General features: G+C 43.1%; 1 protein-coding gene across 3 annotated transcripts in view; it reads right to left on the bottom strand.

The window, feature by feature from the left end:
- SCHIP1 (schwannomin interacting protein 1) overlaps nt 1-16,173 on the bottom strand; it is a 594,363-nt gene that overhangs the window by 131,243 nt on the left and 446,947 nt on the right. For 2 of the 3 annotated variants that reach the window (XM_054982445.1, XM_054982444.1), the window contains exon 5: nt 2,798-3,487. In XM_054982445.1, coding sequence (XP_054838420.1) covers nt 2,798-3,487 — 690 coding nt within the window. Of the gene's footprint in view, nt 1-2,797; nt 3,488-3,779; nt 3,903-16,173 lie in introns of those variants that run through there. The other variant, XM_054982446.1, reaches the window with a different exon arrangement.

Raw genomic sequence — 16,173 nt, forward strand, 5'->3', positions numbered from 1 at the left:
CCCTATGGCAGCCATCTATCTGAAGCTTGAGGATACATCACTGTGGTTTGGGACATATCCATATCCATCACCTGAGGAAGCCATTTGAAAACCAAAGACATGCACGGGTTAGAGCCCCTCCCCCAACGTAACAGGAAGGCTGTCTGCTTTCATTTTTACCTCACCATAAACTCCAAGAGTTTCCTTAGTATTTCTCATCAAGTCTGCATTCTCAAGTCTGCCTCTTCCCCCAGAAATTTGTTCTTATCAGGGGCTAAGCATCTTCCAGAATTGTAATCCATGTGAATTCCATATATGTGTTTCACAATTCAGTAACTGTAAAATCAAGTGAGAACTTGCCAGTACAGGTCAAACGCCACAAGGTGTGTAATCTCACCTCATCTCTCTTCAAAAGACAATACTTTTTCATGAAGTCAGTTAAGTGCAAATAACTTAGGATATTCAAGTCTGACCTGGATTTCAAGTAGATTCCACTGCTCAGGAACAGAATTTGGTCCAGTTTCCTTGCAGGACTATACCACTTTAGACTTGGAACTGATTGTTTGAGAGCATTTCCACATTTAAAAAGTTTAACTGACAACTTAAAGACAAGGATTATTATTCATCGTGACTCAGTGGTAGCTTAATTTTTACAATCATCATGTAGTTGTGTGTGTTTTCAAGCAAGAAACCCTTAAACGAAAGCTGTGCTAACACAGCCATATGAAAATATTGTATCTTGTTCAGTTTTTAAACACTTTAATTTTCTGTAAGCACAGTTAAAACTTGGGTTTTGGATTAGGGAACGAGAATATAAACAATAGTTGTGACATTGTGAAGTTTTTCTAAGTTGTATCGTGGCGGGAAATGAAAGAGTAAAATAAATGCTAAGCGTTATACCCATGTGGAGCTTTCATTATAAGTCAGGCTGAGAGAACTCAAACAGGCCTCAGAAGACAACCTTTCAGTGGATACATTCAAACACAGACTAGCGATCAACTATTTATACAACTGTAATACTGTTACATTTCCTAGCAGGTAGCCCTTTTACTACTATGGCAAGTTCAAATTCTAAGTCAGTATACCACTGAAATATATCAATGCTTCCATCTTGGTTTATTATCCAACACCTGCCTATCTTAAGAACTGGCAAAAGTGCAAGCCAACACCACGTCAATCACCACAGCTTGGCCAAGGCTGCAATCCTAAGAGCTTTCATGGGAGTATGCCCCATTGAAAAAAGGGACTTACTTCTGAGTAAGTCTGCATCTGCTTAGGATGGCTTTCTAAGAGACTTCAAAACTTGGAATGAAGAGAGTATCCATTTGGCTAGAAACAGTTCCATTTACAGAACTCTGTAAGGCATTCTTATCCCAGCCAGAAACAGACCAGACATTTCAGTGCAGCATTTTGAATTGGTTATTTTGCATGGACACAAGCTCCAAAAGTACAATATTACTAAAAATGCAGCATCATCAGCACCGCCCCATAGCACCATATAATCTCCGTAGTATTTACTGATACAGTGACAATATTGAGATGTGTTTATCTGACTTTCCATTTGGTCTGGTAAGAAAAATATTTTAAAATACAAACGAAACCTCCAAACAGTCTTTCCTCTTCCACCTAGTGGGAAAGGATTCCCCCTCTTACTTAAAATAAATATACTGGATGGTGAGGGGGAAAGGAAGAGTTCTTATTAAAATCAGACACAATGACATTAGGGAGATTTTCCCCAATCAGTTCTGATCTATTAGGGAAAAACAAAACACATTCCCTCTTTTTGCCCTTCTCTTGCTAGAAGCAGCTATGCAATTACACCGCAAAATGAAGTTACTTATCCTCATGCCCTAAAGTCAAAGTGCAATGCACCCAATCTCTAGAAGCCAGGGACTCCAGGATTCACAAGTCTCACCCCGAGGCAAAGTAGCAAATGACAAAGCACATTGTGATGTTAGCACACTCGTTAGCTAAATTAAAACTATGCATCCCTAATAGGCCAAGGTGCCTGTTTTTTTTTTTTTTAAAAAACCTGCTGCTGTATCTTCAAAAAGCAGAGGAAACCGGGCACACAAGTGATAAAAAACCCTCATTTCACTGGGAACAGAGCCACACTGGGGCATGCATGGGCTAGACTAGCATTCCTGCTTACTTTATTCCCCTCTCCCAGCTTCCTCCACCCCCTCCTCTAGATGCCACCCACTCTGTCTGGCTTCTCTGAATGCAGCCAGGTGTTCCTCCGATAAGAAACAGGAAGCAGCTCCAGGCTGCCTCCCCCTCCCAAGCATATGCCCCGCAAGGGCCCCAATTCCTCAAGGCCAGGTCTGGTCCCTCTGTTGAACAAAGAAAGAGAGGGCAAATTCTCTGGCAAAAATGAGGGAAAGGGGAAAGCTATATTTCTCCTGCATACAATGCAGCTTCTCTGCCAACCTCAATGGAGACATATTTTGGGGAGGGTGAGAGAGATGACAAACCATTCCAGCCCAATGCCAACAGCCACTGCCCATCTGCAAATTGCCTTCTATGGGAAGGAAAAAGACTCCTCCAGGGTGGGAAGTGACTCACTGTCTGCCCTGCCTAGTAATTCCACTGGACACTTCCTTTAGCATGATTCAATTCCAGTTGCTCCTTAGAAACCAAGCAGATTTCCAGGGAATGAGCTTTGACTAGTTGGTCTCTAAGGTGCAACTGGACTCGAATCTTGCTCTTCTGCTGTGGACCGACAGGGCTACCCACCATCTTCCTTTACCATGTGTGCCGCCCCTCCCCCAGCAGCCCCTGAAGGATTTAAGGGGAGAGGGTAGAAGAACCAACTTACAGAGGTGTAGTTGCTTTTCTGGCTCTGGTTCCGAATCTGCTGCTCCTGGAACTGCAGCCCCGCCAGGTGTTTCTCCAGCGCCTCCCAGTCCATAGTGGGCAGCTGAGGCTCCTGCTCTTGCGAGAGGCTCCCTCCCGTCGAGCGCTCCCAAGGGTGCACGGCCACCAGCGGCCCCCCATTGCTGAGCTTCCCCGTGCCGCTGCCCAGCTGAGCTTTCTGGAGGTGGGGGGCTTTGCTGGAGCCCCTGCCCCCTTTGTGTCCAGTCCTGCGGCCGGAGGGCACCACGTTGGCATTGTGCCGGAGATCCAGGGGGTGGGGGTGGTGAGGACGGTGATGGTGCTGAGGAGGAGGCGGGTTGCCATTGGGAGCCGGGGGCGGCATGGTGGGGGCGGCCAGCCTGGTGCTCCTCACCTCCTCCAGCCCCTGGGTTAAACTCCTCCTGGCCGGCGGGGTGCTCTTGGCATAGCAGCGGGCATGGTCCCCTTCTGCCTCCCAGGCGTCAAGCGCCTTCCTCTTGTACCCCTGGAAATCTTCCTCTTCTTCGTCCTCCTCCGAGTCCTCCAAGGCAGCCAAGTCCAGGCTGGTAGGCGACGGGGAGGATTTGCATTCCGAGCAAGGGGTCACTTTGCTGGACCCGGACTCCGAGCTGGAGCGGCTGCTGCAGGGGTCGCTGCCTAAATCCATGCCATCCTACAGGGTGGAAAGAGAGAGAGAGAGTCAGAGCCCGAGGAGGGAGAGAGCGACCCGGGGCTAGGATGCCTCCTCCTCCTCTGGAGGAATAACATCGCCGCCAGACACAGAAAGAGCCAGACACCGACTTCCCCCTCCAGATGCTGCCTGGCTCTTCAAGGGGGAAGGGGGGGGAGGGAGCGCGGCGGGAGGCTCTTCCCAGGGGCGCCCCGCCACTTGCGCAAAGTTTCCTGCCAAGCCCCGCGCCCCTCCCTCCTCCCCGCCGGGGCACTTTGCAAAGGGAGGCGCCCACCTCGGGGCGGATCGGGCGCGGCTTCCTGAAGCCTGCGCGGCGTGGCAACGGCGGGCGCCTTCCCGAGCCCCGCTGGTTCCACGGCCGCTGGTCCTGCCCTGCCCTGCCGCGGCTCCGGAAACTTCCCGGCTCCCTCGCCCAATTGCAAAGACGCCGGCAGCGCAGGAAGAAGGGCTGGGGGGAGAGAAGCGGGGACGGGGAAGCCAGCCGGCCGCCCCGCCAGCAGCCAGCCAGGACAGCGCCGGCCGCACACCGCCCCCTGCGGTACAGAAGGGGAGATCCCGGCAAGGAGAAGGAGGCGCGCAGGCAGGCCGCGGCTCACGCACGGCCTCGCAAGCGGACGGGGAGGGTCGCCAGGCTTGCCGGAGAAGGGGGTGGCCGGAGATTGCCCGCAGTTATAGCTGATCTCCGGGCAATAGAAATCGGTTCCCTTGGAGGAAAAGGCTGCTTTGGAGGGCGGACTCTATGGCATTATTATTGTACCCCGCTGAGTTCCCTCCCCAGGCTCCACTCCCCCAAATGTCCAGGAATTTCCGATCCCGGAGCTGGCAACCCTAACTGGTCGCCTTGCACGAGCCCCTTGCTTCCACATGACGCAATGTCTTATGTCACTCTTAGCCTCTCCAGATGTTGCACATGCAAAGACCAGGTTTGGTTCCTTCTTTTCAAAAGGTGGAAAAAGACAAAAAAGAGAAACAGCAATTTTCAAGTCCGGTAGCACCTTAAAACTAGATTTCCAGGGTATGATTTCAAGAGTCAAAGCCCCGCCCTCCTCAGGCTCCAAAAAACTCAGAGCAGGTAACCCTACTTGGCCACATGTTCATTGTTTTTGGACCCACCAGTAAATAGCCAACATTCTTAGAGGTGAGCTTCTCTTTATTACTTTTAATGCCTTCATGCATTGGATGAGGGGGAACCTCTTGGCTCCTGAAAACTTGTATTGTGTGTTATGGTGCCACAGAACTCTTGTGTTGTTTTTGATGTTGCATTGGCACTGCATGAATTCAGGCTGAAGCCTGACTTTTAAAAACAGATTCTAAACTATTTCTTTTTGGCGTCCTGATTTGTATAATCATGCCAACCTTGCAAAAAAGAGAGCCAGCTTGGTGTAGTGGTTAAGAGCGGCAGGACTTTGATCTGGAGATCCCAGTTTGATTCCCCACTCCTCCACTTGAAGCCAGCTGGGTGACCTTGGGTCAGTCGCAGCTCTCTGGAGCTTTCTCAGCCCCACCCACCTCACAGGGTGATTGTTGTGGGGCGGATAATAATAACATGCTTTGTAAGCCGATCTGAGTGGGTGTTAAGTTGTCCTGAAGGGCGGTATATATATCAAATGTTATGATGTTACTAAAATGGTAGTGGCCTGTTGAGCAGTCAGCTCAGAGCTGTTCCATGGAAGGTGCTACTGCAGCTTTTACTGCTGCTCCCCTTTTCTCTTGCTCCCATCTTGTGCAGGAACCGGCAGCCTGTTGTGGGGAATGAATGTTCTTAAATTTGGAGCAATGGGTGGGGCTCCCCCATAGCAGTCACAAACTCTGGTCTTGCTTGCTACAATGAGGGTTCCACAGGAAGACAGTATAACTGTGCAAAGAGCACCTTTTAAAAAATGCAGACTTACTTGTAAATAAGCCTTAATAGACATACAGTGCAATCCTAAACAGAGCTACACCCTTCCAGGTCCATTTATTTTAATGGATTTAGATCTGCAGAGTGGTAAGCTGCAGTACTGCAGCCCAAGCTCTGCTCATGACCTGAGTTCGATCCTGGCGGAAGCTGGGTTCAGGTAGCCAACTCAAGGTTGACTCAGCCCTCCATCCTTTCGAGGTCAGTAAAATGAGTACCCAGTTTCCTGGGGGTAAAGTGTAGATGACTGGGGAAGGCAATGGCAAATCACCCCATAACAAAATGTCAAGAAAACATCGTGATGCGACGTCCCCCTCATGGGTCAGAGGACTACCGTTACCTTTAACTCTGTTTAGGATTGTACTGATAGAATACGGTAGCATGCAATTGATTGGGCTGCCTTGCACATTCTTGTACAAGCTTCAGTACTGTTCTCCACCTCTGCAAAACCGGAACCATCATACTGTTTTTACAAGGTTGTTGTAAGGATTATTGTAATAATGCATAAGCAGGCACTTTGAAGACTCTAAAAACTTTTATAAATGCTATTATTATTCACAAAAATAAGTTCCCAAATTTTTCTGGAATACAGTGGCCTGTGACCTACTGTTAACCCCATGAATAACGTCAGAAAATCTGGCTTCTATTTAAAATCAGTAATGAAGTCACGCTCTTTAAACTCAATTTAGTCATTAAGATTATCTTCCTGACTCCTTTAATCATGGTGGTGAAGTTTCCCTATGCGTACATTGTATTTTGTTATCTTGAATGAACTTCCTTGGATTAAGTTATGCTAATCCTTAGGCTGTGGTACACAAACAGCTTCATCTATCTTGCAGTGGATCTTTGGATGAATTTCAGGTTAGAAGAAGAGCTCTGCTAGTTCAAACCAAGAGTCAATTTGTCAAAACTTTAAAGTGGCCAGCCAGATAGCTCTAAGAAACTCAACTGGAGGGCATGAAAGTCTCTAGAATCTGTCACTCAGAGGTATGCTGCCTATGGACAAGGGCGTCATTTGTTCAGTTATCATGGCTAAGAGGCAGTGACACGTCTATCCTCCAAGGATTTATGTGATGCCATTTAAGCTAGTGGCTGTCACTATATCTTGCAAAGTTGATTATGTATTCTCGATTTTATTTCTTTATTTTATTTACTTCATTTATACCCTGCTGTTCACCCCAATGGGGACCCAAAGTGGTTTACATTTTTCTACTCTCCTCTATTTTATCCTAATAACAACCCTGTGAAGTAGGTTAGGCTAAGTGTGTGTGGCTGGCCCAGGGTTGCCCTTCAAGCTTCCATGGGCATTTGAACCTGGGTTTCTCAGATCCTAGTCCAGCACTCTAACCGTGACATCACACTTGTGTGGAAATGTTCTTTGTTTCATCTGTTCTGAACCTACGACCAAATTCTTGGGTAAGACCGCATTCTTATAGATGGGTAGCACTGGTATAAGCATATGTTTGAATTGCAGCTGAAGCACAAAGGGACAAATGTGGTTGCCAGATAGTTACACCAGGCTCCATGGTTTCGATGAGGAAGAAAGGCCTATAACCTCAACACAAAGAGATCAGAAGGAACTCTGCTCTGTCTATAGGGATGGGACTGAGAAAACTGAGTGGAAGTGCCTATATAACGGGCAAAGTTATCCCCTCATGTGGAAGAACTTTAATACCTGAGAGCCGCTGACTCAACACAGTGACTCAGTAAATTGGGGTATTCATCCAATTTATGTCAGTGAGTCTGTGTAAGTAGTTGGTGAATTTTCTTAGACTTATTTCTGATTTCAAATCCTTTCCGTTTCCTAAAACAAAAATATCAGCAAAACAGAGAAACCCTCTGCACTTTACTAATGTTAATTCCTCAGAGCAAAGGTAAAATGGAAAAAAAAGTAGCTTGTGAAGGTTATTTTGATTTATACAAATCAATTTTTAACACACCCATCCAGCGCTCTGGGCATTCTGCCAGAGCTTTTTAAAGTCAGTCTTTAGCATGCGAAAAATGCCAGCAAATAAAATAAAAAAGCACTTCTTAAAACAAGTCAATATTGAAAAACCATTTCGACTTTTTCCAAAATAACAGTAAAACATAAAGATAACAATATCCCATTAAGACGCCCGCCAGATCATCTTAGAAACCCTCAGTTTCTCCCCCATCAACAGCCTGAGGAAACAGATGAACTTAGTAGTGCGCCTAGAAGGTCAACACACACAAACGTCTTATAAATCAAAAGAAGATGTGCCAACAACATCTTTGTTGATCGCAACAACAGCTGTATAACTCAACGCAATTCCTAGCAGGTAGACAAGATCATGCCGCTAAATCCCAGCACTCTGAACGCCACCAGAAACTAGCTGGTAGAAAATTTCCATAAATATAAAAGGTAGTCAACGAAAGGTATCATTCATATGAACACCCCAACTTTCACAGGCCCTGATGGCAAGTAATACGCCACACTATTAACTTAAAACTCTGTACGTGTGCGGGGGGCATTTGATGCCTACATTTCAGGCTATATGACATACAAATCTTGCTTCTCCAATATTATGCTTCTTAGAATTCATGCATTAGCTGAGTCATTAGATTTAGTTCCAAGCCAAAAAAAAAAACCTACCCAAGTGGGTACATTTGGAAAATAAATTGCAATAATAGACCCACGTTAGGTACCCCTTAGCAACCTGAACACCAACTGAAGGAAAGTGTTGAAAGGTATGGATTAGTATCTCTCAACAGCAGCACATCCACTAGTTTCATTTGAAATGGTTGTCAGGCTCTTCTCTTGATTATACATCCCATCAAAATATTGGCTATAAATATTTATAGCCGGATGGTGCATCGTATCCTATAAATACAGGTGATACTTTCTGACAGCCCATCAAAGAAAGCTTCTGCTTTGTACAGCGTTAGGTTTGATTTATAGCAATAGCTTTTCTTAACTTCAGCTATATGCTCCAAACATCTGTAAAGAGTCACAGGTGAACTGTAATTAGGGTGAGGGTATAATTAAACTTAGATTGTGGGGTGGGTTGGGACAGTAAAAGGGCCCAAGATCAAGCTGAACTGAGTGGCTAGGCTTGGCTTAGACTGGCAATCATCACCTCTAGTTAGGTATGAGTTGATGGGCCTCTGGGGGGTGCCAGCACTTCTAGGGCAAGAGGTTCAACTTACCAGAGAAGATCATGTGGGGTACTGCCCTGGAAGGCTACTGGCAGCCAGGAGCAAGCCAAGTTCCAGCAGGTACTGGCAGCCTTGCAGAGGAAACTCAGATCATACCAGTGAATGGCGATAATGCTTGTTGCTAATTCTGCTTGCCCAGTGTGAACCAGGCTGCCCCTGTGTGGCTGCCAATGCCTGTCAGATCAGCTTGCACCTGGGTGCTGGCAGTCCTCCAGGACAGCAGGCCAACTGGAACCTTCCCACTAAGTTAAAGGGCCAGCCTGCCTCTGGAAGTTGCTTGAATTTCTGGTAGATATATACCATTAACTCCATAATTGTGGGTTATCACCAAACTTTATAGCAGGACTATCACATTAAATCATTTGACTGTTAGTAAAAAAAAACCCTTAAAAATCAACACTGCAGGTGCAGGATCTCTTTGAAGTCAGTGTGAATACAGGAACTACACAAATATTCAGAAGTTTCAAGTCTCATAAGCCAATTCCCCTGTGAAGTCAATCACAAAGTTCCCATTAACTTTAATGAAGGCCAGTGATTGAAATGACAAGCTTCATCTACATCTTTATTTATTTTAAAGCATTTCTCGGCTGCCTTTCCACCCAAACAGCATTAAAACATTTCAACATTAAAAACATTTAAAATAAATTATATATGCAATAATTAAATAAAAATATATAAAACAGGCTTACTGTTCCCCCAGTACTGGCAGGGGATTCCATGCCACTAATGGCACTTCCTCTCCCTGCTCAAGTGGCTGGTGGGGGGAAATGGTGGGAAAGAGGGGGGTGTCAACAATGCCCGAACGCACTGACAACACTCACTGTACTCCCAGAAGTGATGTCATTGGGACACTGGGGACGCTCAGTTTGCCCAAATATCAGAGCATCCTCAGCATATTCTGACAATGTGCTGATGACTTCCGGGTGCATGGGGAGTGATGTCACCACATCACCAGCAACATAATGATGTCACCAGTGAGCCCCCCTTACGGTTGCCAGGGGGGACCTTACAATCTTCATATAAATAGACAATGCTGAAAAACAGGTAGGCTGCCAGTAACAGTTATTTGGGGTATGCCAAACAGGAAAAAAATCTTCCTTCCTTCCTCCCTCCCTCCCTCTTTCTTTCTCTTTCTTTCTTTCTTTCTTTCACCACCTCTCTCTCTCACACACAACACAGATACACTTCTCATTAGTGCATGTACATGCAACAAAACAAGACAAAAATGAATACACATTTCTTTATTTACGTCAATTTTTATACCCTGCTTTTCTCTCCAAAGGGACCCAAGCAGGTTACAACTTATTTCTCCCGTCCACCCTCCATTTTCCTCTCACAACCACCATCCTGTTACTGTAGCTTAGGCTGACAGATAGTGATCAGCCCAAGATCAGCTAGCAAGCTTTCATGGCAGAGAAAAGGAAGGGTGTAAATATCTACAAAAGCAAATATTAGAAGTATACCACAAGTGTTAACTCTGCTAAACTCACTAGTCAGCTGTGTCCATGAAATGTACTTTCTTCGAATTCTTTGACAAAGGGAACTCCCATCCAGAGGGTTAAATATAGGTACGTCTCCATAATTATTAGTTTCCACTAACTTGGTGATTTATCCCATTTTTAAAATTGCAGCTAATTAACAGTAGCCTATAAATATCTCAGTTAAAAAGCTAATCTGTTTTATTATATCTTGGTTCGCTGAAGCCTGCTGTATAATACAAATTTGCAGCCTTCAAAGAACAGTGGTATAGCGGAAGCCTTTCCATAATGTAAGTTTGATTCATTCAGTTGCAGCCACATCAACACTTTTAAAATTATTTTTGCAAAAATGAAAATATGTGTGCTAACAAGCTGAACTTGCTAGGTTTACAATGCTGATCCATGTACTTACCTTGGAAACATGGAAGTTTATTGTGAGGCAATATAAAGAAAGACTTTTACAAGACTATCTTGGGCTGCATATAGATTCAATAATTATTGACTTTCCTCTCTGTTCTGTGTGTGTTTATGAAATTACTTTATACTATTTTAAATTTAAATTGTTTTTTTTTTAATTTAAATTGTTCTAAACATTTGTTTTAAAGTGTTTTAAAGCCGGCATACAAATGTTTTAAATAAATAAATAATTTTTTAAAAAAGTTTGGAGGGGAGAATAATGAATGTTGGAAAGATGCATCTCCTTCAAACCTTTCTTGACCATTTATTTTCCCAGGTAAGAGTTAACTTCCCTCTTTCTGTCCATCGCTTTTCTTTTCAAAGCTTCACTTTTCTCACCACTACTGAGATATTTGATTCAGACCCAGGTTCCTAGATTAACGTCTTCACCTGAAAAGCACATTTGGCTTCAACTGTTGTTACCAGTTCTTTGGTGATCCCTTTCCAACACTTTAATGCTAACACTATGTTGTGTGTTATGTGCTGTCAAGTCGCCTCCAACTTATGGTGACACTATGAGTGAAAGATCTCCAGAATGTCCTATCATTAACAGACTTGCTCAGATCTTGCAAACGGGAGGACGTCGCTTCTTTTATTGAGTCAGGCCATGTCGCTTTAGGTCTTCCTCTTTTCCTACTGCCTTCTACAGACCCATTTAATCTTTTTAAATTATTATTATTGGTTCCCTTTCAAATAATACAACAAGAAACAATTTTTAAATAGAATTACACTTGAAGCTTAAGTTACTTATTACCATACATGCATTTACATAATATACCACTGAAATACAAATCAACTCCTTAGGACCCATTTAATCTTAATTTTTTAGGCAAAACAAATACTTGGAACCAGAACCTGTGTTTCATTATATAGCTGCAGCAGACAGTAAGATGTGATGCTCGGTTCCCCATGTCAGTAAATTGTGTCTTGGCCCCTCTGCTCCACCATAACATCCCAGGCGAACACTGAGTCTGACCATGGACCTTTCAAGGTCAGTACTGTCTACTCTGACCGGCAGTGGCTGTCCAGTGTTTCAGGTAGAAATCCTTCATATTACCTATCCTTTTAACTGGAGATGTCGGAGACTGAGCCTAGGATCTACATGCTCCACCACTGAGCTGCAGCTCTTCTCCTGAGAAGCAGGTAGTTTTAATTAATAATAATAATTCTAATCAGGACCAGAAGCCAATCCCATGTCATTGCCTGCTATAAGATCCAAGACTGGCTGAGGATACGGGAGGAAACCAGTAACTAAACACCCCATTGAATCTTCCTTTGGTCCAGATATTTGCCCACTTACTGTGAAGGAAGAGACCTTGTTAGCTCTCAGAATGTGATGCCTAATGCATGTATAATGGCCCCTGAGTGGAATATCCAAAAGGCCTGTTTGAAAAAATGGCTCCTTTTACTGAGTTCCTGGCAGTTATATTGCTATTTCTATTTATCTTGGCTTTGGTATGCAAGGACATCCAATTTAGCTGGGGTGATGGCCTTCTGAGCTTGTAATGGGTGTTCTTTTATGATCCAATAAAGTCAATTGGTTTAATGAAAGTGCAGCTTAAAATCATTTTGGGGATATTACACTAATTACATGATCCTCCATATCTGTTTATAACATGCACAGTAATTAATGGCCATTAGTGCGCACTCATGGGCTCTGGAAACCCATTCAGCTGCAGTTGTGCCATCCCGTTCAGGAGACAACAGTTTGCTTCTAAACTGTCATCTCGTTTACCCATGGTAATGTGAAGTTATAGTTTTAAAATTAAAAAGCTAGTTACTGTGCCTAGTACACAGAGCTAAATATAATATAGTTAATATCAAAATAGGCAGCAATGTCAAAAAATTCAGTAAAATACCAATGCTCCTGCATCACCTACTCTCCGGGACAAATAATTGCACTTTTTTCACCAATATATCTGTAAGATTCTCGCCATGCAATCTTAAGCAGAGTAATGTCCTTCTGAGTCCACTAAGGAATACGGACCACAGAAGCTGATGGGCTTAGAAGGGTGTATTTAGGATTTAGGATTGCACTGTTTGTGACTTTGATGAATCATGTTATTCTGTAACTTATCTGCAAAATCCCCCCAAAGCATCAAATTTACTGACGCTCTAGAATTTGTTAATTTATATATTTAAGAATTTGTTAATTCTAGAATTGTTCTAGAATTTGTTAATTTATATTTATATTTTGTAGCAATAATTCTGTGGATCTTTGTGCAGTGGGCAATAGGGAACAGTGCACTGAAGTTTTCATTTCATTACAGTCATATACCTAGAATTGCTCATTATTTTGAGATAGTCTTGAATTTTCCAGCCAATTACAAAGGCATAATTTGGAAACATAATCAAGTAAAAAGAAATCAAAGTGTTCCTATAATGCCTGAACTGAGGTAATAGAATGTTAAGGATTTTATCACTTCAGACAGAGAGTGATTCCCCAATCCTCTTTATAAATAATTTGGAATGGATTTTTTTGTGTGCGGAACAAAAAATCCACCTCAAACGATTGATAAAGTGCATTGAAAGTGCATTATCTAACGTGTGCAGAATCAGCCAGAGTTAAGAGAATGACACAGAGTGTTGGACTGGATGGGCCATTGGCCTGATCCAACATGGCTTCTCTTATGCTCTTATATTCTTAAGAGAAATTCTCTTAATTCCCTTTACCCACTTTCTCCCTGAAATCCAGCAATCCTTTTCATTTCCTCTTTTTAGGAATTTGGAGTCTTTCTAATCAATTGCATTTTGATCAAAGAGAAATTTGTAAAAAGGAAGGACATAAAGGAGGGTGCTATTATGCATTGTGATTTCTGCTCAGAGTGATTTCAGCTAGTAAAGATTTCAGCTCATAACAACATCTTTATTGACGACCAGAAGCAGACAGACAGCACAGGCTCAACAGGAGCAAATATATGCACATAAACCACGCCCCGTGTCAACCAACAACCAATAGGCACATGAAGCAAGAATCCTTATTTTGCATTAACTATATACAAAGTAACTTATTTACAGTGCTGTGATTGGACTTTATTGTACAATGTGAATTGGATGCAGCCAGCAGGAAAACAGTCAATAGCAATGGGAACCAGGAGCCTTAGCTCAGGCAGAAGCTAAGCCAGTACATAACAGGGGCTACAAAATTTCAGAATTTCATTCTGCAAATGCTCAGAGGCAGGCAATGTCTTCTCAAACCTTTCTATCCTGCAAGAGTGCCACCCTGTGATATGTATCAAAACAATCGCAATACAAAAGGGCACACTGATTTCTCTGCAAAGAAAAATCTCTCTTTTAAAAAGGAAAAAAAGAGAAGAGAAATCAATGGCTATATCTAAAACCTGAACTTTAGAAAAAGAAATTCCCCTCCCCATAATAATGCTACTTCAGGTGGAGGATAACATTCTGAATCTTCCCCTAGCTTAAAAACTGCATACAAATACAAAAGCAGAGGAAGGGCAGAACGTTTCTCCCTGCTGGCTTGTTTTCTGTTTGCATGGAGTTTTCTAAGCAAAGGAACGATCAAAGCTGAAACCCACACCCTGCAGTCCAAAGGAGTGTTTTTTATTCTCCCCCATCATGGCTGCATCGCCTCATTTTCTGCATGTGTGAACTCATTGCCTCCCACACACTGCAGGCCCCAATCAGGTGTTACTTTTGTTCCCACAACCCCTCTTATTTTTTGGTGTAGCAAGAATGTTCTACACTTTTTGTCAAAATATTACATATCTCACAGTTACCCCAATGACTTAGGTGATTAGTGACACTAAAATGTTTTACTGTCCATGAAACTTCCAGATTTTTTTCTAGAAATGTGTACTCTCCATATTTTTTAGAAAGCATAGTTCTAGCCAAGGCGTTTGTACAGCAGTGTTTGAAGTAAGGAGACAGGCCGCTGTTGGGGCTCAGCTTCACCCTTTCCTGGAATTCTTGTACTTCCTCACTCCAAATGTCTTTTGGACGAGTCCCTAAATTCTGCCCTAGTTTCTGTCAAAGGATCCAGTGCTGCCCAATATCATGTTGAGGCCGAGCCTAAAAGGCTCAGTTGACCATGAAGGCCACTGGTTGACCTTGGACTCTTTCTCAGATTAACCTATCTCTCAGGATTGTGAGGATAACTTGGAACAAGGAAGAACAATGTACGCTGCCACGATCTCTTTAAGGGAAAGATAAGATAAAAACGTGCGCAATAATTTTTCCTCCCTTTTCTACCAGACCCTAGTCCCCTTTTCTTTCTGCACAATGTAATGAAAGATGTAACTGAGAGCCAAGCCATAAGTGACGAATGACACTTGCCTGGCAAGTGAACAGACTCACGTAGTGATCAAGTGGAGCGCAAGTGGAGAGCAAGTGAACATGGAGGAATACATGTAAGGGCCAAGCTACACATGACAAAAGACACTTGCCTGGCAAGTGGATTGAGTGGAGGGCAAGTGAACAGGGAGAAATACACTTGCCATTCAAGTGTCATTTGTCACTTGTAGCTTGGCCCTGAGTCTGTTCACTTGCCAGGCAAGTGTCATTCGTCACTTGTGGCTTGGCTCTGAGTACAAGTATGTGTTTATCTCCTAATTTGCTTAAACCAGATTTTATCGTAACTTTTTTTTACACCTTTTCATACATATAACATACAAGGGCTGCAAGAAAGGAAAACAAACTGTGTGAGCGTGATAACCCCTGCACAGAACTGGTTTGTATACCAGCTGCCATGAATATCTGTTGAAGTAGTAAATAATCCTGTTGAAAAGTTAAAGCTGTGGCAAGTGGTAAATGTATGCGACTGATTCACCATTGGCTGAGATCCCCAAATGCAACCATTCCACCATGGTGGTGTGAATGGACCCAAAGTTGAGCTCTTGGTGGTGATTGTTTTTAAGTTCAAGTTCAAACATCAAATTATAAAAATGAACTGATAAATTATCCTTTCTATAATGGAGGAGGACCCCAAGCTGCTACATGTCAATACAAACATGGGCTACAATAGCCAGACAGCTGAATGAGACAGACTCCATTTTTAAAAAAAACCTTCTATGATGAAAATAGTTTTGTTACATAATATGTCTATTCAAAATAGCACCTGATGGAGAAATAAATAAATAATTTGATCTGATGAATCAATTTCTGGGTAAAAATACCTTGCCTCTACAGTGATAGTGCTTAATGTCTCTAAATAATTGCAATTCTGTATTCGTAGAGTTTCCAGTGCATCAGTATAAAAAAACCAAAGTACCAATACTCAGACACAGATTGCATTTTACAAAATGTTCAGAATCAGTGACTATATTTGAAATGCAGTGCTACATAAATGGTGCTCTCCAGAACTTTGGATAAAGAAACTGTCTTAAAAAGAGGACTCAAATAATTCCCTTCCTTCCCTTAATTTTTTTTCAATAGCATTAGGAAAAAATAGTCTTTGTGTTCTCTGGCTGTGCTTAGGATAACCAGTGTCCCATTCAAATATGACATCAGTTGACTTCTCGTCCACCATTAAAAGCCATTAATGTGTGCATGCGCATGTGGGTTTGCATTACCTTCTGCATTACCCATTGGTGGTAATGAAACATAGATGAGACCAGGCCAGGACCTCTTTCATCTGGCATTTTGTCAAGGTGAAGAAAATAAGGTTGCCTGAATCCTCCTGCCAGAGTTCACAGCTTGAG

The sequence above is a fragment of the Eublepharis macularius genome, chromosome 6 (genome assembly GCF_028583425.1).
Source record: "Eublepharis macularius isolate TG4126 chromosome 6, MPM_Emac_v1.0, whole genome shotgun sequence".
Lineage (NCBI taxonomy): Eukaryota > Metazoa > Chordata > Lepidosauria > Squamata > Eublepharidae > Eublepharis > Eublepharis macularius.